General features: G+C 45.9%; 1 protein-coding gene across 1 annotated transcript in view; it reads right to left on the reverse strand.

The window, feature by feature from the left end:
- COL26A1 (collagen type XXVI alpha 1 chain) overlaps window positions 1-25,664 on the reverse strand; it is a 168,972-nt gene extending 143,308 nt beyond the window's left edge. Inside the window, exon 1 of the mRNA XM_055001831.1 lies at window positions 25,498-25,664. Within this exon, the coding sequence (XP_054857806.1) occupies window positions 25,498-25,664 (167 nt within the window). The remainder of the gene's footprint in view (window positions 1-25,497) is intronic.
- Window positions 25,665-26,004: the final 340 nt, after the last annotated feature.

The following is a 26,004-nucleotide window of genomic DNA, read 5'->3' on the forward strand; positions in this document are numbered from 1 at the left end:
CTGTAAACATATGATGTCCTCTGCCACCAGGGAAGGCAGAGTTGCCAGCTCTGAATTGGGTAGTTCCTGGAGATTTGGGGGTGGAGCCTGAAGAAGGTGGAGTTTGAAATGGGAAGGGACCTCAGCAGAGATGTGATACCATAGAGTCCACCTTCTGAAGGTACCCTTTTCTCCAGGGGAACTGATCTCTGTCGTTTGGAGAGTAGTTGCAATTCTGGAAGAACTCTGAAGTCAGGAGGTTTCTATCTGCTAAGAATAGGGATCCCAGGTCCCCTGGTGGGGGCGGGGATCCCCCGCTCCCACCCTCCAGTCCCCCCTGTTCTCACTCACCTGGCTGGCAGCGGGGGGGGGGGAACAGGCCTCCCACGCACTCTCCCAGGGTGGCACGATGACATCACTCCCGAGAGTGACATCATTGTGCCACCCTGAGAATGCTCCCGTTCTTCACAGTGGGCCGATTTGGGGCCCAAATTGGCCCACTGCAAAGCTCGCACATGCTCCCGAGCCTGAAAAATAACGTCACTTCCCAAGGAGCAAGAAAAGGTGAATGTCAGGTCTCACTGCTCCTGCTAGGAGGGTAAGGGGACCTGGCAACTGTAGCGAAGCAGCGGATGATTTCCTCCCATTTCAGACAAAATCCATGCGTTTGTGCAGCACTTCTTAGCATGTTTTTTTTAAAAAAGTGTTCCTCAAATTTTCCAAACTGGTTATCCAGTTAAAAATCAATATTTGCAGATTGTGAAACATTTTCCATTTTAAGAACCTCTGATGGCACTCCAACACATCAGACCAAGGCAAACAAGGGAGGGGAAAAATCTCGTCTCAAAAGGATATTTTAACACTGCTTAATTGAGTTTCAGACAATTGTGTAAGCACTGGGTATAAACAGAGGGGGTACAGCTTGGAAAGGAAAGCATTTGTTCTGTCAAAATACAATTCTCTTTCTTGTGATCCCCTCTAGAGACGTCACCGAATTCTGCTGTACCGCTATTTTATTTTTCGAAATACCTAATAATTGTTATAAAGTGGGTGGTTCGTGTCAATCAGGAAATCCAAACTACGGAGCTGCTCACAGACAAGGCTGAAGTTCTTTTATACTTCAGGGACTTCCCAGGTATGCAGAAAAATACAACTTCACAAATTCACTAGAAGGACACACACCCTATAGCCTGATGAATGTGCTCGGTGAGAGTATACGGGAGGGCGAGGCAAGGGAAATGGGGAATGTTAGCCTGTTCAAGGTTTGGATTATAGAATCCAGAAGGGAGTGGACTTGGGTTGGGTGGTAAATTCTTTATCTTGTAAACACGTGAAGCGCTCGTCGGCTCACTGAGTCAGACCACTATTCTGTTGAGTTCAGTCTTTCCCTTCTCTGACCGGCAGTGGCTCTCCCAGATCTTAGGTCTTTTACATGACTTACATGACTTTACCTGTTTCACTGGAGATGTTGGGGACTGAACCTGGGACCTTGTGCATGCCAAGCAGATGCTCTACCACTGAGCTACACCCCACATCTTGCAGTGCCTCAAGTGCCTCCTGCTTGTTCTTAAAGCAAAATTAAAGTGAAATCCTAAGCAGAGTTACTCCAGTCTCAGCCCATTGAATTTCACTGTTGATGGCAGAATGGCAATTGATAAAGCAGCAAAACAGGAGTATCTGCAACGGTAGATGATTCCCAAGGCATGCAGGAAAATATTACTTCATAAATAGAGTCCAGCCTTAGGGATCCTATCTGGAGGAAAGGCAGCGTATAAATATTTTAATAACAATAACAACAACATTCGATTTATATACCATCCTTCAGGACAACTTTAATGCCCACTCAGAGCGGTTTGCAAAGTGTGTTATTATTATATTGAGAACAATCAACCTGTGTTGTGGGTGGACATGAGAGAGCTCTTTTAAATAAAGAAATAAAGCAGGTGTGAGCCCATTGCCCTTCCACACATCCAATTATCCCCCAGTTTGGGGGAGTTATCTGTTTCCATGTTAAGAAATCTAGACCGGTTCAACGTCTAGATTCAACTTGACCAATTGGACCACCTGTTCTTACTGGCTCCTGAATGCTTTTGGTTGGCTCCTTTGGGTCACAGGAATCAGATTTAAAACCCTGGAGTTCATTATGAACTGTATTCATTTACCTATGACATTGTTTATGGAAATGTTCTTGACACTGTGTGGAAATGCCTGCCCTTGTCTTTGCCGCTAATTGTACTAATCTCACACTATGTAATCCGCCTTGAGTCTCAGTGAGAAAGGTGGAATATAAATAACATAAATAAATAAAATAAATAAAAATAAATTATGCCCCCACTGGGGAACAGGGTGGCCCTGGCCAGTGGTTCAGATCAGCTGGCTGTTGGCACAAGCCATATATCTTCTTGTACATATCATGAGGAGCCCTGGTGGATGTGACCACCTGGTACAGCATCCTGTTTTCTTCAGTGGCCACCCAAATGCTCCCAGATGCGCTACAAACAGGGACACAGAGGGCAGGGCTTCTTTCTGCTCTTGCCCTCCAGCGACTGGTATTTATAGCTATGCAGCCTCTGAGCATGGCGGTTCCATTTAGATATCACCACTAATAGCCATTGATGGGCTGTCCTCTACAGATGTATTCAACCCCCTTTTAAAGCCACCTACACTAGCAGACAAAATTACATTCTGTAGCACTGAGTTCCATAAGTTAATCATGCACTGTAGGTTCTTTCATCTGTAGCTTCTACTATTTTTGAAGAGGAAGGAAGGGCTCTCTCTTTCCACTTTTTCCACACCATGTGTTATCTAATAAAACTCTGCCACATTCCCCCATCCTCTTCCTCCCCAACCCCCCAAAACTGAAAAGTCCATAACTCTTAATTCTTTCCTCATAGGGATTATCGTAGGTACAAGAGCCAACGAAGAGCACTTGGAAAAACAACCGTGAGGTTTCCACAAATCGTCGCTCCCTCGCTCTGTTTTCCAAAGAACGACAATCCCAGAAGGTAGAGGGTTTATCTTGGGGCCAAGCCAGCTCAATGGGAATTTCATCCCAGGATTTTGTACTTCCCCCCAAAAGGAAATAAACACCAAGACATATGGGGCACTGTACCAAGCCATCAGTCAAAGACGCTGAACTTGGCAGTAACAGAAAGAAGGAAGGAAGGTGGGGTGGAAAAAAGCAAGGGAGAAGAACTGGAAAGTTAATTGCCCCCCCCCCCCCGTGGGATGACATTGTCTGCACCTGTCTTATGCATGAAGTGGTTCGATGGTAGAGCCCAAGCTTTGCATGTTGAAAGTCCCAGGATCTATTCTTGGCATTTCCAATTAAAAGATCTCAGGCTGCAGATGTCCCAGGATCTTATATAATTAATTTGGAGGTAAGAAAAGTATAACAATGAATATTGTTAAATACTTTATAATACAGTAATGTATCTTTGATTTAATAGTGGGATATAGTAAAAGAGAGAAAGGGAATGTTTCCGAGAATGGTCGTAATAAACCCATGCATGAATATTTAAATGATATACGGTTATTGTACTCTAGACAATCTTTGTAATGGGTACCTTCAATCAGTCTGACTACTTGCTAGAAGCCATATTCAATAGAGCTCCATCCTCTGGTGGTGGCTGCAGATCTCCCAGAATTACAGCTGATCTCCTGGTGACAGAGATCAGTTTCCCTGTAGAAAAGGGCTGCCTTGGAAAGTGAACTCTATGGCATTAAACCCTGCTGAAGTCCCGCCCCCCCCCATCCCCAAATCCTGCCCTCCTAGGGTTGCCCGGTACAGGTTGGGAAATTCCTGGAGATTTTGGGGGTGGAGCCTAAAAGAGTGGGGTTTGGGGAGGTGAGGGAGCCCACCCTCCAAAGCAGCCATTTTCTCCAGGGGAATTGATGTTTGTCACCTGGAGGTCACTAATAATTCCAGGAGATCTCCAGCCACCACCTGGAGGCTGGCAACCATATGCTCTCCCAAGGCTCCAACCCCCCTCCCCCATCTCCAGGAATGTCCTAGCTTGGAGTTGGCAACCCTAAGCAGGAGAGGCTGGCTTAGGTGGACGAAAAGGACACTGCCCCATCAGACTTAGCTTGCTAACCCTTACTCAAGACCAGTCTATAGGTTTGCCAACTTTGAGTTGGCAGACTCCTGGAACTTTGGGGGTGAGGTCTGGGGAAGACAGGGTTCGGGGAAGGGAGGGACCTCAGCAGGGTATAATGCCATAGAGTCCACCCTCCGAAGCAGACATTTTCTTCAGGGAAACAGGTCTCTGCAGCCTGGAGATCAACTGTAATTCCAGGAGATCTTCAGCCCCCAACTGGATGTTGGCACCCCTAACCTGGAGGTTAGCAGCTGTCCCAGTTAGGGTTACGAGGACCCCCAGAGGCTAAAGTCTAACCCTCAGCCCAGAAATCTGAGTATGTTACAAACATTTTAAACGTACACACCTCTTTGAATGCCATCAAGGGTTCCTTGTCAGACATACTGAATTAAAGCTGGTTTTCCTATGTTGAATTAATGAGGTCGGGGCGGGTAGCAGACTTCTAAGGCAACCAATATAGATATACATAGTTTGGCATTCATTAATCTTGGCTAATTAAAGCCAGTTTTTCTATGTAGAATTAAAAGAGGAGCGGGGGACTAGCTGACTTTTAAGGCAACCATTATAAATATACATAGATTACCCTTCATTATCTTGGCTAATGATGTGTATATACATACAAATACTGATGGACTATCCTTGTTATGGGGAAACACTGTTTTATCTATTAACTGCCAACTTTGCTTCAGGAAATTTCTAGACCCCCTTGGGTCTCCAGTCTGGCATACTTACATCGTTTTCAGACATTAGCAGGGCTTTTTTTCTGGGAAAAGAGGTGGTGGAACTCAGGACCACACAATGACGTCACTTTGGGTCCGGTGGAAGAAGGGAGGAGTTTTTTAAAGTTTAAATCGCCCTCGGCAAAAATGGTCACATGGCCGGTGGCCTCGCCCCCGATCTCCAGACAGAGGGGAGTTTAGATTGCCCTCCGCGCCGTTTGGCGTGGAGGGCAATTTAAACTCCCCTCTGTCTGGAGATCAGGGGGGGGGGCCACCAGCCATGTGACCATTTTCAAGAGGTGCCGGAACTCCGTTCCACCGCATTCCAGCTGAAAAAAAGCCCTGGTCATTAGTCTTTGGGCACTGCTATCTCATTATACACAATCCTCTCCTTTGGGGAGGCGCTGTGGCTTAGTGGCAGAGTGCCTGCTTTGCATGCAGAACGTCCCAGGTTCAATCCTTGGAATCTCCAGTTAAAAGGGCCAGGTGATGTGAAAGACCTCTGCCTGAAACCATTCTGGAGAGCTGCTGCCAGTCAAGATAGGCGATACTGACCTTGATAGGCCAGAGGCCTGACTCAGTAGAAAGCTACTTCATGTAACTGCATGCACAAACGATCACCATTTTGTATGAATAGGGCAGTACATGTTTTTTCCAGGTTCGGTACATGTGATAGGAAAGTATTTTTTTACCGGTGGGTAGCCATGTTGGTTTGTAGTAGAAGAGCAAGATTTGGGTCCAGTAGCAACTTAAAGACCAACTAGATTTCCAAGGTGTGAGCTTTTGAGAGTCAAAGCTCCCTTCCCACCCCACCCCCACTCCTGGTATCCGACAAAGGGAGCTCTGACTCTCGAAAGCTCATACCCTGGAAATCTAGTTGGTCTTTAAGATGCTACTGGACCCGAATCTTGCTTTTTTTTTACCGATGTTGGAAAATACACATATTGCCATATTCACGCAAAATTAAGACAGCGTGTATTACAGGACCAGAGGAGTTAGCCGTGTTAGTCTGAAGCTGCAAAATAGTGAAAGAGTCCAGTAGCACCTTTAAGACTAACCAACTTTATTGCAGCATAAGCTTTCGAGAACCAGAGCTCTCTTCGTCAGATGCATCTGACGAAGACAGCTGTTATTCTCGAAAGCTTATGCTGCAATAAAGTTGGTTAGTCTTAAAGGTACTACTGGACTCTTTTAGTATTTTGTATTACAGGAGTTAATATATGTGGTGTTGTTCCAGTAAGCAAGGTAAGAGAGCTAAAATCATAATGACTGCAAAGGGCTAGACTCTTTATTGGACTGTGGCCATCTTTTCCAAACAAATAATCTTGCTTCTTTTCCTTGTGTGGTTACAGAGAGGCGAACAAATCCATTAATTGTACAAAAGCTGTTGGTTGGAGGTAGACCTTTGGCTTGGAAATGCAGACAGACACTCATGCAGACAACCTTTGCACCCCCGGCTTTGCCACTTTTAACTCTCCGAAGGACTTCTGCTCCTTCAAATGTCTTCACTATGTCTGGAACTGGCCGTCCCAGTCAAAGAGAAGCAATCAGTTTCTTACGTTTGTAGCCCCACCTCCTCATTTACATAGCCCCACCCTGTGTCCCACTTCTTGATCCCATTACAGCGTAATGGGATGTTCAGAGTAGACCTAAAAGATATATTGATTTGCTGCTCTGCAGGGTTGAAGTTGCTTCTCCAGGCTGTGGTTTGCCTTAAAATTCATTATCTGTGAAGACAACTGCATTGAATTATCTTCTTGTTTGCGTAAGGATAAAGGTCTCTGTGTTATGCTTAATGCAGATCAGTTTAGGACATGGAGAACAGTGGAAGTGTTTTGCTTTGGGGAGAGCTTCCCCACCTCCCAGTTCTCCTTATAGCATTTCATTCCAGAGAGATCCTGTTTCTCCTTGAGATGGGAGAGGCATTTCAATAAAAACCCAAAGGTCACTGGCTTAGTGGGAAAGGGGACTGATCTCATTCCATAAAAGCAATGTGAACTTTTGCATTTTTTTAACCCAAAAAAAGGGTGGGTGAGTCATTATCTTCAGCTAGCAAAATGCATGCCAAATGGTGGGAATGGTCATTGCTGTGTGCCCCCATTAATTCTTTTGGCCCTTCACCTCCAGGTCTGTCACACATGGCAATCTTTGTCCTTTCCCTGAGTACGTTGGTTGCTGGACATGCAAACAGGTCTGAGAGGTATGCAAATAGGATGGAAACCGATGTAATATCTATTGTCACAGAAGCACTTGTCACTGTCTAAAGAAGGGGAAACTGTGATACCTTGATAAGCAGTCCCCCTCCCATTTCTTAGTGTTCTAGAATTAATCTCTGCGCGGCATTCCAGTTTAGTTAGGAGAATTTTAATAATAATATAATAATAAGATTCTATTCATATACCGCCCTTCAGGATAACTTAACACCCACTCAGGGCGGTTTACAAAGTATGCCATTATTATCCCCACAACAAAACACCCTGTGAGGTGGGTGGGGCTGAGAGAGCTCTGAGAGAGCTGTGACTGACCCAAGGTCGCCCAGCTGGCTTCAAGTGGAGGAGTGGAGAATCAAACCCGGTTCTCCAGATTAGAGTCCTGTGCTCTTAACCACCACACCAAACTGGCTCTCAGGTATAGAATTAATGTATAGAACCACAACCTTCATTGCACTTCCTTCCTTTCATTTGCATGCCCCCCCCCCCATTACTCAAACCACATGGACAATGAGAAAACACTCCAAATTGCATGTATGATTACATCGAGATTCTTTTTCTTCTGTTTTGCTGAGGTGCACATGTACTCCTGCAAAATGGGATAACATCATACCAAAACATTTTTAAAAATTCTAAAAAGTCAATAGGCCACCATATCAAAGAAAAGTCCGTAGGAGCCATGAAACAGACCTTACAAACAGAATAAAAGCCCAGTAAAATAATACATCAAGAGCAGTCAATAGAACCAGATAAAGCCAATCCAAACAGGGGACAAGGAAGGCCGTTCCATTAACAAAGCATCTGCCGCCAGGTAGTTTCCTGGAAAGGATTTGAGGAGGAGAGGGAAGATGTATGGGTTGCTGTGTTACAATGAGCACAAATTGTACTGTATAAAAGTAAAGGTAGTCCCCTGTGCAAGCACCGAGTCATTACTGACCCATGGGGGAACGTCGCATCACAACATTTTCTTGGCAGACTTTTTACAGGGTGGTTTGCCATTGCCTTCCCCAGTCATCTACACTTTACCCCCAGGAAACTGGGTACTCATTTTACTGACCTCGGAAGGATGGAAGGCTGAGTCAACCTCGAGCCGGCTACCTGAACCCGGCTTCCACCAGGATCGAACTCAGGTCGCGAGCAGAGCTTGGGCTGCAGTACTGCCGCTTACCACTCTGCGCCACAGGGCTCTTATTTATTCTATAATTGTTAAAGTTTGGAAAGGCCCTTCTGTTTATTTACTTCATTTCTACCCAGCCTTTTACCCAATGTGAACTCATAGCAGCTTACATCATTCTCCTCTCCTCCATTTTATGTTCACAACAGCCCTGTGAGGTAGGTTAGGTTGAATGTGCATGACTGACCCAACGTCACCGGGCAAACTTCCACAGCAGACAAGCAATTTGAACCTGGGTCTCTGAGATTCTAGTCCAATACTGTAACCACTATTCCACACAAACCCTCAAAAGATCTTCTGGTGCAATGGTGGAGACAAAAATGCTAGGAAAATAGTGCCCACGAGGGGCAAATGGTAAGAAAATGGCTCCAATATGGGTGCGATCTTTGCAAGGCCAAAAGATGCTCACTGCAGACTCCAGATGACTTGCTAATGTGCTTGGACAGCACTCTTTCTGAAAAGATCAGAGTAAAGAAAGTTTGGGAAAGAGTATAAAGAGGATGGGTAAATCTAGAAAGCGGACAATTGCAACACGATGCTGTGTGGAAGCTCTGCAATTAAAAAAACACTAATTTGGAAGACAAGGCACAGAAAAAATTCCAGGTGGAAGTAGCCTTAGTACTATCCACTCTGGCTATCAGTGGATCTACAGCACTGGCAGAGAAAAGTTTTTCCCCAATATCTGTTCCCCATCCTTGAATTATAGGTAGCAGGGATTAAATCCAGGACTTTCTGCCTGCAAAGCAAATATTGGAGGGAGAGGGTTCTAAATTGCTTTGTAGCACAGAGATTAAACTGAATAATAAAATCTCAAAATTATATTTATTCAGGGCTTTTTTTCTGGGAAAAGAGGTGGTGGAACTCAGTGAGTTGCCAACACAGGGGACAACTCTTGGTGAGAGGTAGTGCCCCTGGTACCACAAAGTGCACGCATGCTCCCAGGACCGCACAATGATGTCACTTTGGGTCAGCTGGCACAAGGGGGGAGTTTTTTAAAGTCGCCATTGGTGAAAATGGTCACATGGCTGGTGGCCCCGCCCCCTGATCTCCAGACAGAGGGGAGTTTAGATTGCCTTCCGCGGATGGCAATCTAAACTCCCCTCTGTCTGGAGATCAGGGGGCGGGGCCACCAGCCATGTGACCATTTTCAAGAGGTGCCGGAACTCTATTCCATCGCGTTCCTGCTGAAAAAAAGCCCTGTATTTATTTATGTATTTTCTTCATCTATGCCCTACTGCCTTTTCCCCTGATGGGGGCTCAAATTTTCTTACACCATCCTGTCGTCAACCTCACAACAACCCTGAGAGGCATGCTAGGCTAAGAGTGCATGACCTGCCTGTCCCAAGGTCACTCTGCAAGCTTCCATGGCACTGTGGGGATTCGAACCTGGGTCTTCCAGGTCCAAGTCCAACACTCTAACCACTACACCACGCTGACTGTCAAACATCCATCACCTTTTATGTTAACTTGCAGAGTTATCAGAGCAAAGCCAGTGCACAATCCATAAGCAAGGGGAGAAATGCCATCGTTTACTTTGTTGGGCACAAATGGCTTCTTTTTTTAAAAAGCTCACAGAAGAAATATACAACAATTTGAGAAAGGAATGTCGAGACAGAGACGCCTCAGCCAGCTGAACCAGCCCATTCTATCCTGGGTTTTTTCCCCCAACTGCCTGACTGCACAGTACAATAATGGGCTTCAAGGTAATGAAGAGGAATGACATCCAAATTTCCCACGCACCACACAGTGCAGACCCCCTGTGGAGAGTCATAATGGAAGGGAGCTTTGCCAAATAGCGGAAGACTTTGCCAAAGTGGAGATGGATGGTAGGTTCTACAGAATAGAGCAGAACCACAATTATTTCTAGCAATATCTGAGCCACGTCAAGGAGCACGGAATGGATACCAGAAGCGAGTGTTTCATTTCAAGCATCAGACATCACAGAGTGAAGGGCGAAAACTGCCGGCCAACATAGCCTTGGGGCCAAGCAAGCTCAGGGCTTTCTGCAGCAATGGAACTAACCCTTCCCGGGCCTTCTAGTGACGTTGCCACCCTTGCAAATGATGTGCTGGAAAATCCAATTTACCCCACTCACCGGGGTTAGATAACTCGAGGGCCATTTCTAGGGTTGCCAACCCTAGGCTGTGAAATTCCTGGAGTTTTGGAGACGGAATCTGGGGAGGGTGGGAGCAGGGTACAATGCCATAGATTTCATCGTCCAAAGCTGCATTTTTTCTTGAGAGGAACTGTTTTCTGTAGCCTGGAGATCAGTTGTAATCCCAGGGGTTCTTAAGGACCCTCCTGGAGGTTGGCAACCCTAGGCATTTCTGTGGTTCCTTCCTTGCTTCCCCCCCCCCAATCATGCAACTCTGCAAACATAAATTGGCCTGGCATTAGCATTATCCTCTGGTCTTCCCATGATTCTAATCTCATTTACTTGTCTCTGCTGCATGACCGGGTTTTCATAATATACTCCAACAGTCCCTGTATATCGATGACAATCACTATTTTCTGGTACCTGGCCCTGGTTAGTCATCATCCCTGTTTTTGCTGTTAGAGAGACCTTTTTTAAATGGATGATTCTAGCCCCAACGTCCTTCGAGGGTGATCAGCTATGAAGTTAAATCTAAGCAGGGCATGGAAGCATTTCATCTCTAGTATGTATCGTACAAATGCACACACGTGAACACAAAGGTACCAGGAAGTGCCATTTCACAGGCCATTTACTGGAATAGTTTTACTAGTATATCATTGACTAAAATAACAAGCCATTCCTTATCGAGCTAGATCAAGATGGGTAGCTGTAGATGGTAGTCTGAGTAGTCTGGGTAGATGGGTAGTCTGTCTGTAGCCGTAGAAAAAAGCAAGAGTCCAGTAGCACCTATACGACTAACAACATTTGTGGTAGGGTATGAGCTTTCCTGAGTCATAGCCAACTTTTTTAGATACTTCAGATACTTCTTCAGGTATATAAAAAAAGTGAGCTGTGACTCTCAAAAGTTCATACCCTACCACAAATGGTGTTAGTCTTATAGGCAGGGTTGCCAGCCTCCAGGTGGAAGGTGGAGAATCCTTCCTCCAGGGAGCTCTGGGCAATTACATAGATCACCCCGCCTTCATTTGATCCTCACAACAGCCCTGTGAGGTGGTCTGAAAGAATGACTGCTTCAGGGTCACCCAGTGAGCTTCATTGTTGAGTGAGGACCTGAATTCTGCCTTAAAGTCTGCCAACAAGGCCTCAATGTGTAGAGGCAAACTTGCCATCCATGAGAACTAGGGCCTTTTCTGTAGCAGTCCCAGTGCCGTGGAATTCTGCTCAAGAGGTGTGTTTGACCTAGGGTTGCCAGCTCCAAGTTGGGAAATTCCTGGAGATCTGGGGAGTGAAACCTGGAGAAACCTGGAGAAAGTGGGGTTTGGGGAGGGAAAGGACCTTGGCATGGCATAATTCCATAGAGTCCACCCCCCAAAGTAGCCATTTTCTCCAGGTGAACTGATCTCTGTGGTTGTAATTCCAGGAGATCTCCAGTCTCTACCTGGAGGCTGGCAACCCTAGTTTGACCCCAAGGATTGCCTCTGTTTAGGAAACTGACAAACATTCTTGTGCCCACCTGTTTTTTTAAGTTTATGTTTAGGGATTCCTGTTTTGAAATCTGAAGTGAAAGACTGCCACTGTTCGTTTTTAAGAAGCAATTTGCAATTTAAAAACAATGCAGATTACAAGTGGCTAAAAACTAGCATTCAAAATCACCAAAACAAGCAGTATACAAATTTTGTACATGCATATTATTGAAGTGCTGCAAGCTGCATCTTTACTCCTGTTTATTTTAATGATTTATATTCCTGGTATTTTATACTGATTTTTAAGCAGTCCTTAGGGCTATCAAAGCAGGAAGCCAGAACAGACTGGTTTTTTTTGCAATAAAATATATATTTTTAAAGAGAACTTTTTATTTTGCTGAACATAACTTCAGCAACACCATGAACTTGTGAACTAGTCACCTAATGACTCAAAAGGAGGAAAGCCAGTGTTTGAACTCAGTTTACACAAGCCAGGGCTTCTCGCTTCCATTTACAGAGATAAGCTGTTCTTGCTTGCCTGTCAGCTTTAAGTGCTCCTTTAAGAACGGTTGAAAATGCATTTACTACACAGTGCAGAATTTGTATTCTGAGTGGCATTCGTACACGGCCAGCCAGACCAATCATGAAAAGAGAGAGGGGTGGTTATTTGAAGAAATACGGCACGTTCCGCAATACCCTGGGCTGAAGGGGAGGGGAAAAAGTGTATGGAAGCACACTGAGAAGGGGATGCATGCCAAGTTAAATGGATCAGTTGCTCAAATTGGGCCAAAAGCAAATTAGCAGAAGGGCAGCATGCAAACTTCCAAATACTTCCCCTTTGGATGCTGCCAAGTCGCAAGAGTTCCCTGTTCTGCATACTGTGTGGCTTTCCAACTGGCTTGAACATGGAATTCAGCCACACCGGACTCCAGGGGGCACCATTTGTAGAAAATCAGAACATAAGAAGAGCCCTGCTGGATCGGACCAGCGGTCCACCTAGTCCTACATCCTGCTTGACAGTGGCCAACCGGTTGCTCTAGAGAACCGACAGGGGAAGGAGACCAAGGCTTTCCCCTGATGTTATCTCCTAGCACTGTTATTCAGAGGTTGACTGCCTCTGAACATGGAGGTTCCCTTTAGAGTCTCGCTACATGAGACATCTTACACAAGGATGCTCAAGTGTAGGGAGACGAAATGTTAGCCAGGAAGCGTAGTTTAAAAAGACAGCGCCAATGGCTCTGTCAATTTCACCTCTCTATACAGAGCTGGCGGAGATCGCTCCTCAGAGGGCTTGTTAATTTCATTTTCACTAGGACTAGTAGCCATTGGTGGACCTCTCTCCTCCATGCATCTGGTTAATCCCCTTCTAAAGCCAGAGCTTTTTTGTGATGCTTCGCACCGGTACTGAGTACCAGCTCCTTTTTCAGTCTTGAAGCCCACCACACTCAGCCAGCGAAAGTAGACATGAGTATCTGCTTTCTAGCCGGGATCTACAGAGGGAGGGGAGAACTGGAGGAAATCAGCACAACTTTATATACGAGTGTGTGCATGCGTACGTGCCGTCAAGTCGCAACCGGCTTATGGCAACCCCAATTAGGCGCTCTAAAGGCAAGTGAAGAGCAGAGGTGTTTTGCCATTGCCAGCCTCTGCAGAGTCTTCCTTGGTGGTTGCCCATCCAAGCAATGAGCCTGAGAACTGACAAGATTGGGCTATACCATGCCACCTTCCCTTCCCTTGTATATGCGTACTGGCACATTTTTTAAATGAAAAAACACCGTTTAAAGCCATCCTTAATACATGCAGACACCGTGTTGTGTGAACACAGGCCGTGTGCATATTTACCATGTACAAACAACCTTGGAACATGTGACGCCTTGCCCTGAAAAATACAGCACGTACCGGAGCATGGGGAGATCTACACACAGTTGGTAGGAGGCCCAGTAGGCACAGCGGTACTGTCTATAATAATATTTGATTTATATACCTCCCTTCAGGACAATTTAACACTCACACAGAGCGGTTTACAAAGTGTGTTATTATTATGCCCATAACTATCACCCTGTGAGGTGGGTAGGGCTGAGAGAGCTCCAAGAAGCTGTGACTGACCCAAAGTCACTCATCTGGTTTCAAGTGAGAGAGCAAGGCCGTTTCCACACAGCTTACCTTTTGCCGGAACACAGCATGTTCTCGTGCAAAATCGCACGATAACAGCGTCTTCCTGGCACGATTTCGTGCATGAAGATGCTGTGTTCCAGCAAAAGGTAAGCTGTGTGGAAACGGCCCAAGTTTGGTGTAGTGGTTAACAGCAATGGGACCACAGTCTGAAGAACTAGGTTTGAGTCTACACTCCTCCACTTGAAGCCAGCTGGGTGACTTTGGGTCAGTCACAGCTCTTTCAGAGCTCTCTCAGCTGCACCCACCTCACAGGGTGATTGTTGTGAGGATAATAATAACATACTTTGTAAATCACTCTGAATAGGAGTTAAGTTGCCCTGAAGGACAGTATATAAATCGAATGCTATTATTATCACCATCATCATCATCAAGTGGAGGAATGGGGAATCAAACTTGGCTCTCCAGATTAGAGTCCTGCTGCTCCTAACTACACCAAAAAAGCACTCCAATTAAGCTGCAGTCCTGCCCACACTGACTTTGGAAGTAAACCCCGTGGAATCCTGTGAGCCTTATTTTCAAGGAAACATGCTTAGGGTTGGGGAAGTTAGAGCTGTGTAGTTAGAAGAAGCCATCAGCCAGCATCTGTATGAGGAGGGCTGTCCTTGTCCTCTCACCACCCCACCACCGCTCAGTACCCCCATTTCTCACACCCAGAAGACAGAGTAGGTCGCATGCCTTCTATCCAAATTCCCCACCTGTCTTTAAAGATGGTGCAGCAAGTTCCACCATCTTTAAAGATGCCTGGCTAACAAGGAGGGAAAGAGCATCGGCTGCCCCCAGCTCCAGTGGGGGAGTCAGGGTGGCAGCGGGCATAACAACTGTGAGGCAGTGGAAGCTGCAAGATCCTCGGGGGTATCTTTTAGTTAGTTGGGAGTAATTTTGTGGCTTGCAATACAGGAAAAGACTATTTTAAGATTTAGCATTTCGTTTGGGGAACCCCAACTTTTGTGTGCCACAAAGTCTCTGCCAACAGGCAGCATCCAACAATTGGGCATAAAGGACCATCTTGTCACAGCTGACATGGTGACCCCACCACCACCACCACCAAGGGAAGAGACGAGCAGAGGTGGTTTGCCATTGCCCGTTTCCGCATAGTGACCTTGGACTTCCATAATGTTCTCCCACTAACCAGGGCCAACCCTAGCTTCTGAGAGCTGACAAGATCTGGCTAGCTTGGGCCATCGAGGTCAGGGCCCCAATGATTAAGCAGGGGGGGAAACACTCCTCAAAATCATAGTTCCTTTTTAAAAAATGCAACAGTTTAGAAACAATCGATACAGCAAGCATGCTGGTGAAACAAAACGTCAAAGCAGCGATGAAGTTTACAGGGTCAAACAGTCGCCCACCCCTTTTCCAGCTCAAACCTCATCCAAATAATGACACAATCTGGGGACACAGATGCCACATGTCCCCGGAGGCGAGGGAGGCAAAGCCAAAGTGCTGCAAGAGAGGCCTGTCTTCTTTGGCCAAGCTGATGTTGCAGCCATTCCTTCACACAAAGCCTTTCTCCAAGGTGGTGGCTCTTCGCTTTCCCTTCCCCACCCACCCCCTTCTGAACTCCCCTCCCCGTCTTCTGCCATGTTCAGTTTGACCTCCTAACTCAAGCCTTCTGTGGAAGGGTCAAATGCAAAGTCCAACTCCCAGAAGGATAAACCACATCAAGGAACTGAAAAGGAAAGGGCGGGGGAAGGGAGGGAGAGAAACAGCAGGTCCCCCGCAAGCCCTTCAAGTCTGCCAGGGCCAGATGGAGAGAAGGAAACGAAGCAAGCTTTACATTTATTTATTCTACAGCCAGATCTGAACAGGAGCCAAGCAAATGTTAGACCAACATCTAATAAAAGCTCTGAACTGGGCTGCAGCCCCCCTCCTCTCTTCAAAAGTATCAAGTTTCTAGCCCTCTCGGATTTAAGCAGTATCACCTGGCCAGTTTGCTTTGGAATATATCAATGAGCAGTTTTAAGTTGGCGTGTCATTGAAGGGCCTTTTTAGGTGGCAAAAGAAACAAATTGGGAGGGGGGGGAGAGACACTGGGCTTGTGTAAGCCTCACCCAAGAAGTGGTAGCGTAGTATTGCAAGTCCAGGATTTTTGCCTACACCCCTCTGAAATGCTGTTCTTGGGAGAGGGGAACTCAGAACAGCATTTCAGGGGATATCTGGGAATCCAGCAGAGGCTGCGAGGTGAGGAAGACACACTCTGCAGGCAGAAAGCCTTCTGTCAGCAGAAATGCTCTGTGGGGTTCAACCCCGACACCATTATTTTCCTGGTTTAGGCTTGCTATTTGCCCATCTATACCAGGTAAACTCCCACCCTCAACTCCCTACCCTTGAGAAATTGAGGAGCAAGAGGAAAAATTGCCTCCATACTGACTCTAGGAATTTCCCCATGTCTCTATGGTCTTTATCATAGAGATTAGAGGAAATTCCTAGCACATCATCCAGAAGTTATGTCAATTCTTACCCAAACTCTACCCTGCCCAAGCACTGCTCTCAAAATCTCCCAACATTTGCTAAAGCAGTGCTGGCATGACAACCCTATGCGGGTTCTATCCCAGGTTCAGTCTTACATGTGCATCTGAGACAACAACAACAACTGTCTCCCAACCCTGCAAAGTCTTTGCACCAACAGGTAGAGGAGTAAACCCATATGCTGTCATATTAAGAGTTATTCCCTCCCTTGTGCGGCTTGAGTGGCACCATTCCTGGAGGCTGCTGAAAACCCATATTTATTCTGCCAAGGTTAATGCTGACTCTGGCCCCGTGATTTTAACACTGACATATAAATGGCAATTGTTTCATTGCCTGTATTCTTATTGATTTTAATGTTAGATTCTTATGGGCTGTAGGCTGCAGGGGGCTAAGGAGGCTCTGTGCCAGCCGATGGTATATACATTTTTTAAAAAAATCCTTTTTATCTAGTGCTTGTGAACATTCAAAGTTCTTTGTGTACATTGTCACAAGAACTTTGTAACATAGGTCAGCATCATCCCCATGATACAGAAGGAAAGCCAAAACTTTCCTAAAGACAGTGAGTTCAGAACAGAGGGGTTAGGAACTCGGGGCTTCAAAATTCAGCACTCTTCGCCCCAGAGCTCCTCCAGCTCTCACGCTTACCACCCCCTCAACCTCCCACAAATCAGTTTTATAAACTCAGTTATAGAGCGTCTGCTTTGCTTGCAGGTCTCAGGTTTAATCCACAGCATCTCCAGTATGGCTCAGGTAGTATGTGATGGGAAAGCCCCCTGCCTGAAACCCTCGAGAGGCACTGCTGGTCTGAGTAGACAATATTGCCTGTAACAGACCACGGGTATGACTCTGTATAAGACAACTTCAGATGTTTCTATAAACACCAAATTGGAACCTAAGTTGCACCAGGTCAGGGTTTTTTTCCAACATCCCACTGGGGAAACGTACAGGCACTGATGGGCTATACCTAAGTTTCACCATGTTAGCAAGCAAGCATATTAGAAGCAGCAGAGTGGGTACGAGAGCCTGCATTGCAGAGTGCATGTACAGAGAGAAACTCACACAGAAATATGAATCTATTTATTAACGGGATTCCATGATTGATAGGAAATGGTAGGGATAACCTAGCTAGTCTAGAAGGATAACGGATTGCAGAATGATGGCCGTTTCCACACTATTCACCTTCAATCAGAACGCAGCGGAACATTGTGAACAAAACCCGGAAGATAGTGTTTTCTCACGCAAGTTTTGCGCAGTCGCACAAAACTCACACGAGAAAATGCTATCTTTTGCGTTTTTTTCATAATGTTCCACGGCGTTCCGATTGAAGGTGAGTAGTGTGGAAACGGCCGGCATCTCCTGCTCCCCTGGTTGCAAGATGGAGAAGAAGGACAAAGAGAGGAGGGTATGGGGCAAGAAGGAAGGAAGGAAGTCCCTGAGAACACAATCTACATTTCAAATAGTTTCAAAACAGTAGGAAAAAAGGATGGACAGACTCTTGACAGCTCCATCTTCCCGACTCTCTCGTTGTCTCCCTGTGAAACCTGAGAAAGGGACGTGTAACCGTCCTCCACTTCTTACACCCCAATGGAGCAAATAGCAGTTCCTTGGGATCATTTCAGGTGAGGAAAATGGGGAAGGGGAGGCCTCTCTCCATGTGCTGTGGTCCCAAGCCAAATTGGTGCATAGATGCCTGGGACTGAAATTCTGAGCACAGGACTTCCAGACCATATTTGTTGACAGGCATACGGGGGACATGTGAAATTTGTAATGTGTGAATTGGCCCTTTAGTTCTTAATATGATCAGAACACAAACTCAGTCTGCATAATCTGAAGGTATGTAATTTTCTTCCTGTGGTGCCTTACTAGTTTTCTTTTGTTGCTCTGCCTTAGTTTTTGTTCCAGTTTGTGATTGTATTGTTAAAAGAAATTAATGCAGTGACCACATGGCAAAAGATAGGTGCAATTGCTAGCAGCATCAGAGCTTCAGAAGGGTTACTTAAATGGCGGAAGTTTAAATTGCGAAACAGCTCTGGAGAGGCAATTTAAACTATGAAAATTGTATGGCAGGAAAGGGTTAAATACCCTCTTCCCCCAAAAACCTTTCCACACTCTTCGCAGCAGCCACCTGGCCTTATTAACTTTTATTTAAAAGAAGAAGAAGATCCACAGAAGATCATGTTCAGGGATCTTTTAGGTCTCTGGCTTGGCCCTGAGATTTCTCATAGAGCTATCTGGGACTGGAGCAAAAATTATGAAAGTTCTTATTGTCCTAGAAATCAGAAATGCTCCCTCTACTGGCAGAAAAAAACATCCTGGCTTCTATAATTTTCAGCTCTTCCTTTCCATAGACTAAAAATAGAGATGGGCACAAAACGGGGGGGGGGAAACGAACCTTGAGTTTCGTGGTTTGTTGTGTTCCATGAACCATGAACTTTCACGAAATTGTCCCGTTTCACGAAATGATTCGTTAGGTTTGTGATTCGTCAGATCCCGAGGCCCTACAATGGCCCCGTTCATACCCAGAGATGCCAAATCCGCAGGGAGGCTTCAGAGACACCCTCACCCAACAACCTTCCCATCAAGGACAAAAGCAGAAAATAAGAAAGAGTCTTTTCAGTCTCTTTTGAAGCAGCAGCAAATCCAGCCCAAAGCTCCCAAATCCACTCTCTCTCACTCCAAATCCCAGCAACAGCTCCTCCCTCTCCCTCTGTCTACTGGAACTGAAAGCAGGAGGCACAGAGCTGTGGCTTATATAAGAAACGCTCATATAGAGCAGAATGGGAGCTCTCTGGTTGGCAGACAGACCAGCCAAACAGGATTTTGAAGGGTGAGATTGGTATTCCCATGGCTACGGAAGGCCCATCTCTCCCCAGCTCGTTACTCTCATAGAACAGAATGGGAGATCTCAGGTTGGCAGGGAAAGCTGCCTATCAAGGTTATGTGGCTAAGATTGGGGTTTCCACGGCAAAAAAAGGTACGCAAACATTCCAGGCCTATGTTGCCAGGGAATCAATGGATCGGTGCCAGCCTGTCTGGCATCACGAAGCATTCATGAATCAAATGAATCGGTCCCAAAAGTCATGGATTTTGTGACAAATGCGACCCCCATGAAACATGTTTTCACGATACACAAATCAACCCAATTCGTCACAAAATTTTATTTGTATTTTCATTCATGCCCATGTCTACTCAAAAGAGTAAAGCTGCACACAGCCTGAAAGACAACAACCACATGACAATAGAGTGGGGTCATTCTAGGTCTTGGCCTAGCAATGCTGAAACCATTATGGTCTTTGCATTGTAAGTTAACGTGGGAAAATAATTCATATACCGAATAGTAAAGTCACTGGTTCCTGTGCGGGTGATGAATACAGCACAATGGATCCCCACACACGAAAGGTTGAAGTGTTGACATACAAGATTCCCCAAATATGGAGAAGAAAATAACATTGTAAAATAGCTGAAAGAGATAAAACCAGACTAATGAGGCCTGAGCATGCTCCAGGGGACATAAAATGCTGAGAGCAGCTTTGAAGGGAATTGATTTTCCAGCTCATATCCCTGAACGTTCACAGAATGCTTGAGGGGAGAGATGTTAGAGGGGAAGTGTAACTTTCCAGTTGTTCCCCCTGCCACTAATTCCTCATGGCCCCCAAGCTTGTTCGGTTTGAGACCAGAAGTGCTGAGAATGATGCCATGTGACTCTAGTAATCTTCTAGCTCTATGTCCACGCTGTCTTGTCTACTGAGGTAGAGGAACCCTCAGGATTCTGAGACACATCCTAGGGTGTGAACACTCTAATTTTACACAAGGCAGTCTTGCTAGATTTTCCTGCTGTCCCAACATGAACTGAATTGTAAACCCATTCCAAAAATTTATTCTGAGGGTTGGGGGATAGGGGAGCTCTCAGGGTCTCAGGCAGCGAAAGTTCTTTCCCAACATCTGCTGGAGATACCCACAGCTGTAGAGTGAACACAGCACTTGCTGGCATGTTTAGAACACACAAAGTCAACCTCACACATTACATCATACTAGTGTGATTTACTGACTCGAGTGATGGATTAGAATTTGGGTGACCCAGGTTCAAATCCTCCCTCTGTGATGGAAGCTCACTGGGTAACCTTGGGCCAGTCACATCCTCTCAGCCTAATCTACCTCATAGGGTTGTTGTGAGGAAAAATGAAGGACAGATGAATTATATAAGCCCCTTTGGGGAGAGAGGCCTGGTACAAATGAAGTAAAACTTTGGTTTGGCATACCTACGGGACTGCCCCCCTCCCTATGTTCCTCCACAGCAGCTTCTCTCATCTGAACAGGGTCTCCTGCAGGTGCCAGGCTGCACATGGATGAAGTCAACAGCAGCCTGTACACGGGCTTTCTCTGTGGTGGCCCCTACCCTGTGGAATGACCTGCCTGAGGAGGTCAGGAGAGCCCTGGCTTTCTCTAAACAATGCAAAATCGAACTATTCAAAAAGGCTTTTTACTCAAATGGGAGGGCTGTATTTTAGGGAGGGGGTCTCAGATGCTTCGCTAATGAGTTAGGGACCATAGATTTCCTCACCAGTATATTGCCTTACATATTATCTGTTGCTTTAAATATGTACAGTACTCCTATGTACCAACTGTGCTCCATGTTGTCTAATGTCAGTCCTAGAATTGATTCTGTTCTGTTTCAGTATTTCTTCTACTCTGTACTGGATTCTTGCTAATACCATGACTTTTAAACTCGTATCTATTTACCCTATGGCATTGTTTATGGAAATGTCCTTGATACTGTATTGAAATGTCTTTGATACCGATTGTACTAGGCTGCTTCCATGCACATTGGATAATCCACTTTCAATACTCTTTAGTGAACATTTGGAACTGCTTTTCCATGTGTGGAACAAAAAATCCACTTCCAAAGGATTGCTAAAGTACATTGAAAGTGCATTATTCAATGTGTATGGAAATGGTCCTAATCTCATACTGTGTAATCCACCTTGAGTCTCAGTGAGAAAGGCAGACTATGAATGAATGAATGAATGAATGAATGAATGAATGAATGAATGAATGAATGAATGAATGAATGAATATGGTTTCCTTTTGCTACCGGAAGCAGGACAAACATACCCATCAGGCAAATCAAGCAGAGGCTGAGGGATCTCCCAAACAAAACAGCTACTGTAGTACAGCATTTCTCAAACTGGAACCCACAAAGGTGTTCCAAGAGGCTCGACGGGTTCCTTCATAAGGACTGAGGATGAGCCCTTCTTGCACCCAGCTGACTACTGTGAAATAACGGAGCCTTTCTCTCCACCTCAAGGGTGTCTGCCTCCATTTTCTGTGGAACGCATAAAACAGCTGCTCTCTGAAATTTTGAACATGAGCAAACATAGAACACAGTTTTCCTGTTTTTGGAACATGATGCAGCAAAAAAGGTTCTAGTACACTCTCCACTTCAGAAATCACTCCTTGGCCATGGAAGTAGCAAGGACTGAACTGGGAACTTTTGTGTATGCAAAACGGGCATCCTACCACTCCTGGAACTGAACAGATTTACCTTGTTATCATCTCCAGTTAGGGTTGTCAGGTCCAGGTTGGGAAATTCCTGGAGATTTGGGGGGAGGACCCTGGAGAGGGTGGGGTTTGGGGAGGAGAGGGGCCTCAGTGGGTTATAATGCCATAGAGTTCACCCTTCATAGCAGCCATTTTCTCCAGGGGAACTGGTCCCTGTTGCCTGGAGATCAGGGCCATTTCCACATGGCTTACCTTCTTCTGGAAAACAGCGTCTTCACGTGCGAAATCATGCTAGGAAGACACTGTTATCGCACAAGAAGATGCTGTCTTCTGTGATGATAGCGTCTTCTTGTGCGATAACAGCATCTTGTCACGCAATTTCGCGCGTGAAGATGCTGTTTTCCGGAAGAAGGTAAGCCGTGTGGAAACAGCCCAGTTGTAATTCTGGGAGATCTCCAGCTACCACCTGGGGGCTGGCAACCCTATCTCCAATCCTCTTTATATTCTGTATGTAAGACTCCTACAGACTAGTGGTTCCCATACTTTTGAGGGCCACCACCCCTTTGGTTCCCTAAACTCAGCCCCAGGGCCCCCTACCCTACCCATAAAAAGCATTATTCAGAATAGCGGTTTGCATGACCCACTAAGGGCCTTTTTTTGCCACTTTTGGCTCCATACCTCTTCAGGTTTTCTTCTGAATGCCAGAGAATTAACTCCCCCTGAAGAGATATGGGGCCAAAAGCAGCAAAAATCGCCTGCGCAAAAAGGCCCAAGGAAGTTAATGACAAAAAAAAAATAATTCAGTGCAATTCAAAACAGTAACAATTAATTACACAGATGGGGTCAAAATTGTGTGTTTGGGTGTTAGGCATGAAAACTTTCCTCATGTTGTAAAGAGTCCAGTAGCACCTTTAAGACTAACCAACTTTATTGTAGCATAAGCTTTCAAAAGCTACAGCTCCCTTCATCAGATGCGTGCATTCTCAAGTTGGAAGGAATGCAAGCATTCCTCAAGTTGCATTCTTTGCTTTACAACACAGCCGTCTTCGCAAGGCCAAAGGAAAGACCACCTTGAACGTTGTCTTTGCATTCCATGTTGTAAGAACACACCAGAACCCAAAGATAAAACAAATGTCCTTTTAACTATCACCTCCAAGGGTTAGCAATGTCTAAAGCTTTAGTAGATTAATTTTTCATTTCAGCTCACTCTTCCTTCCCTGTGAATGCTCTACACATGTCCTTTGTCTTCTGGCTGTCCTAAAACATAGCACAAGAAACTGGCCTAGGCAAAGTACTTGGAAGGAATGGTGTGCAGCTCCTAGCACAAGACAGTCCTGATCGTGGAGTGACTCTCCGGCTCTCTGCAGTCTCCTTTCCCCTGATCTGAAATGCCACCTACTGGTTAGTCTGGGGGTGGGGAACAAAATCTATCAAAGCAGCTAACCACAATCATTGAAAACAGTATTTAAAAAATCAAACTTTAGAATACATTTGTACACGAGTAAGCCCTAGTGACCGCACTGGATCATAGTTCAGGATTGGAAAAGCTGTAGTCTGAATACCACTAAGTGGCTCACAAAGAGTATCCTTCTAGTGGACAGGGGCCAAGATTTTCATACTGTACAGAATTGTGAGTTCCTGCTTTGATAGGGCCTCTGAAAAACGGAATCTAGACATAGATATAAAACAAACCTCACTTCTCCTAGTATTAAAGTAGATGGGCTCGATTATGATCCCAAAAGCAGCATAACCAGGTCAGCTACTGACAACATAGCAGTTTCAACTTACTTAGGGGCCTTCCCAGGTATGCAGAAAAATATGACTTTGTATATGAACCAAAAGAGAGTCCCACCTTCAAACTGCTTGAGGGGGACTGAGCATGCTCTAAGAGGTACAAAATAGACCAAGGCGGGGAAATTAGCTTGGTCAATCCCCTAAGACTTAGAGTATCTTGAAGGGAGAGATTTGGAGGACAGCATTTGAAAATGTACCCTCTTTCCCTTTGCAAAGACCACTAGTCAGTACTAAATGAAATGAATTCCTGCCCTCAAGTCATCACTGACTTATAGCGACCTCTGGTGGAGTTTTCACAGTAAGAGACTAACAGAGGTGGTTTGCCATTGCCTGCCTCTGCAGCCCTTGTTTTTGTTGGAGGTCTCCCATCCAATTACTAACCAAGGCAGACCCTGCTTAGCTTCTAAGATCTGACAACTTTAGGTTTACCTGGGCTATCCAGGTCAGCGTCAGCAATAAATAAGAACTGAATAAAACCTCCAATAGGTTAAAAAAGTGGGAGACTTTATTAACCCATCACTTAAACATCATTAAAAGTCCAGGAAAGTAACGAACATGTTTACCCAGCGCATGAAAATTCATCAAAGTAGGTGCCTGATGAATAGCTAAGGGAGTTTCTACAGACAAGGCACAACCACAGAGAAATGCCTATCTTATGTAGCCATCCACCTCCCCTCTGAAAGTGGAGTGCATCCAAAGAGTCCTCAAGAAAAAGAGGGGCATATAATTTTTTTACAAGGGGGGTTTCCCTGAACATGCGTCCAATCACACATTATGCTTTCCCAACTTGGAAAATACTTGATAAGGAAAACTGTGAAGCGTACATATCACATGTGACGATTGCGGTTGCTGCTTCCTAAATCTGTGTTCGCTACAGTGAAACAAATGTGCAGCGCTCAACTGTGGTCCACATGCGGTTTTCACACAGTAATGCAAACTAGGTCAGGAGCTCACAACATTTGAAGGTCTCAGAGAGCAGCTTCACACATGCAGGTATATCACTTGGTTTCTTGGTTTTTTAAAAATTTAATTCATTTATACTTTCCCCCCACTTTCCTACCCCGTGGCGACCCAAAGTGGTTTACAACATTCTCCCTACCTCCATTTCATCGTGGCATGGATGGCTTCACATGGCAACTGGTTGGTTAAAGAGTGAGCCTTACAGCCTGGGAGGAGGGTAGCCGAAGGAACCCCTCCTCCCATATCCACCTGCCCACCAGTTCTGATCAGCACCTCATCCTCTGCTCTGTGCGCCCTCCTGCTTCTGAGGCAAGGGGGTGGAGAGTAGAGACAGGGCCTTTTCAGTAATGGCACTCTGTCAGTTGGAATGCTGTCCTCACTATACCACCTGTCAGGTAACATCATCAATCACCTGGGCTTCCTGTTAGCAGGTTGCTGCTATATTTTCTGTTTTATGCATCTAGGATCTACGGCCTCTTACTATGTATTATGAAGCAACTTTTTAATCCATTGCCTTTATTTTGTTATTTATTTATTTTTCATTCTGAATAAGATGGACCGGTGATCTAACTCCATATAAGGCAGTTTCAGGTGGGCAGCCGTGTTGGTCTGTAGTAGAAAAGCAAGACCGGGTCCAGTAGCAGCATAAATGCCCACTAGATTCCCAGGGTAGGAGCTTTGGAGAGCCAGAGCTCCCTTCGTTTCAAACACCCACCTGATTAAGCCCCAGTACTTATTATTTATAAAAGACACCCCGTTCCCCGAAAGAGAGAATAGGCACGTCCCAGTTAAGCCTGAAGTTGCCATTGCCGTTCGCACCACTTGCTGCCAATAGTGCCGCTCTGGAAATGGTTTGGACTCACCGCCGATTGGGAAAGCCGTTGCCGGAGGGCCCTGCGGAGCTCTGCTCCGGGTAGTTGTGTTGCAGGGCCGAGGCGGGGAACTGGTAGAGAAATCCCGTCCCGAAGGCACAGCCCCAAAAGCACCCGCAGCAGCAGCAGCACCAAGCCAGGAACAGAGTCAGGCACATCTTGGAGAGGCGCTTGGAATGCAACGACCCCGGCGCGCAAGTTAAGGGAGGCGGGTCGGGGGGTCTCCAAAAACCAGCAGCTCACGGCCGCATCCCGGGCTGAGGAGGACCCCAGCGGGCTTGGGGGGGGGGGGGTCCGAGGCAGGAGAAGGGCCGTCGCTGGTCTCTTTGGTTGCTAACGGGGACCTGCCCGGAGCCCGTTTCCAAAGTCACCAAGCGGCCGGCGCTGCCTCGGTGCGCCCTAGGCGCACAGGCATCTTGCGGGTGCCTTTTCAAACCGGAGCGAGGTTGGTTCAGCAGCTCCCTCCGAAAGGGGGCGGGAGGTGGGGGGGGGCGGATT

The sequence above is a fragment of the Eublepharis macularius genome, chromosome 17, assembly GCF_028583425.1.
Source record: "Eublepharis macularius isolate TG4126 chromosome 17, MPM_Emac_v1.0, whole genome shotgun sequence".
Taxonomy (NCBI): domain Eukaryota; kingdom Metazoa; phylum Chordata; class Lepidosauria; order Squamata; family Eublepharidae; genus Eublepharis; species Eublepharis macularius.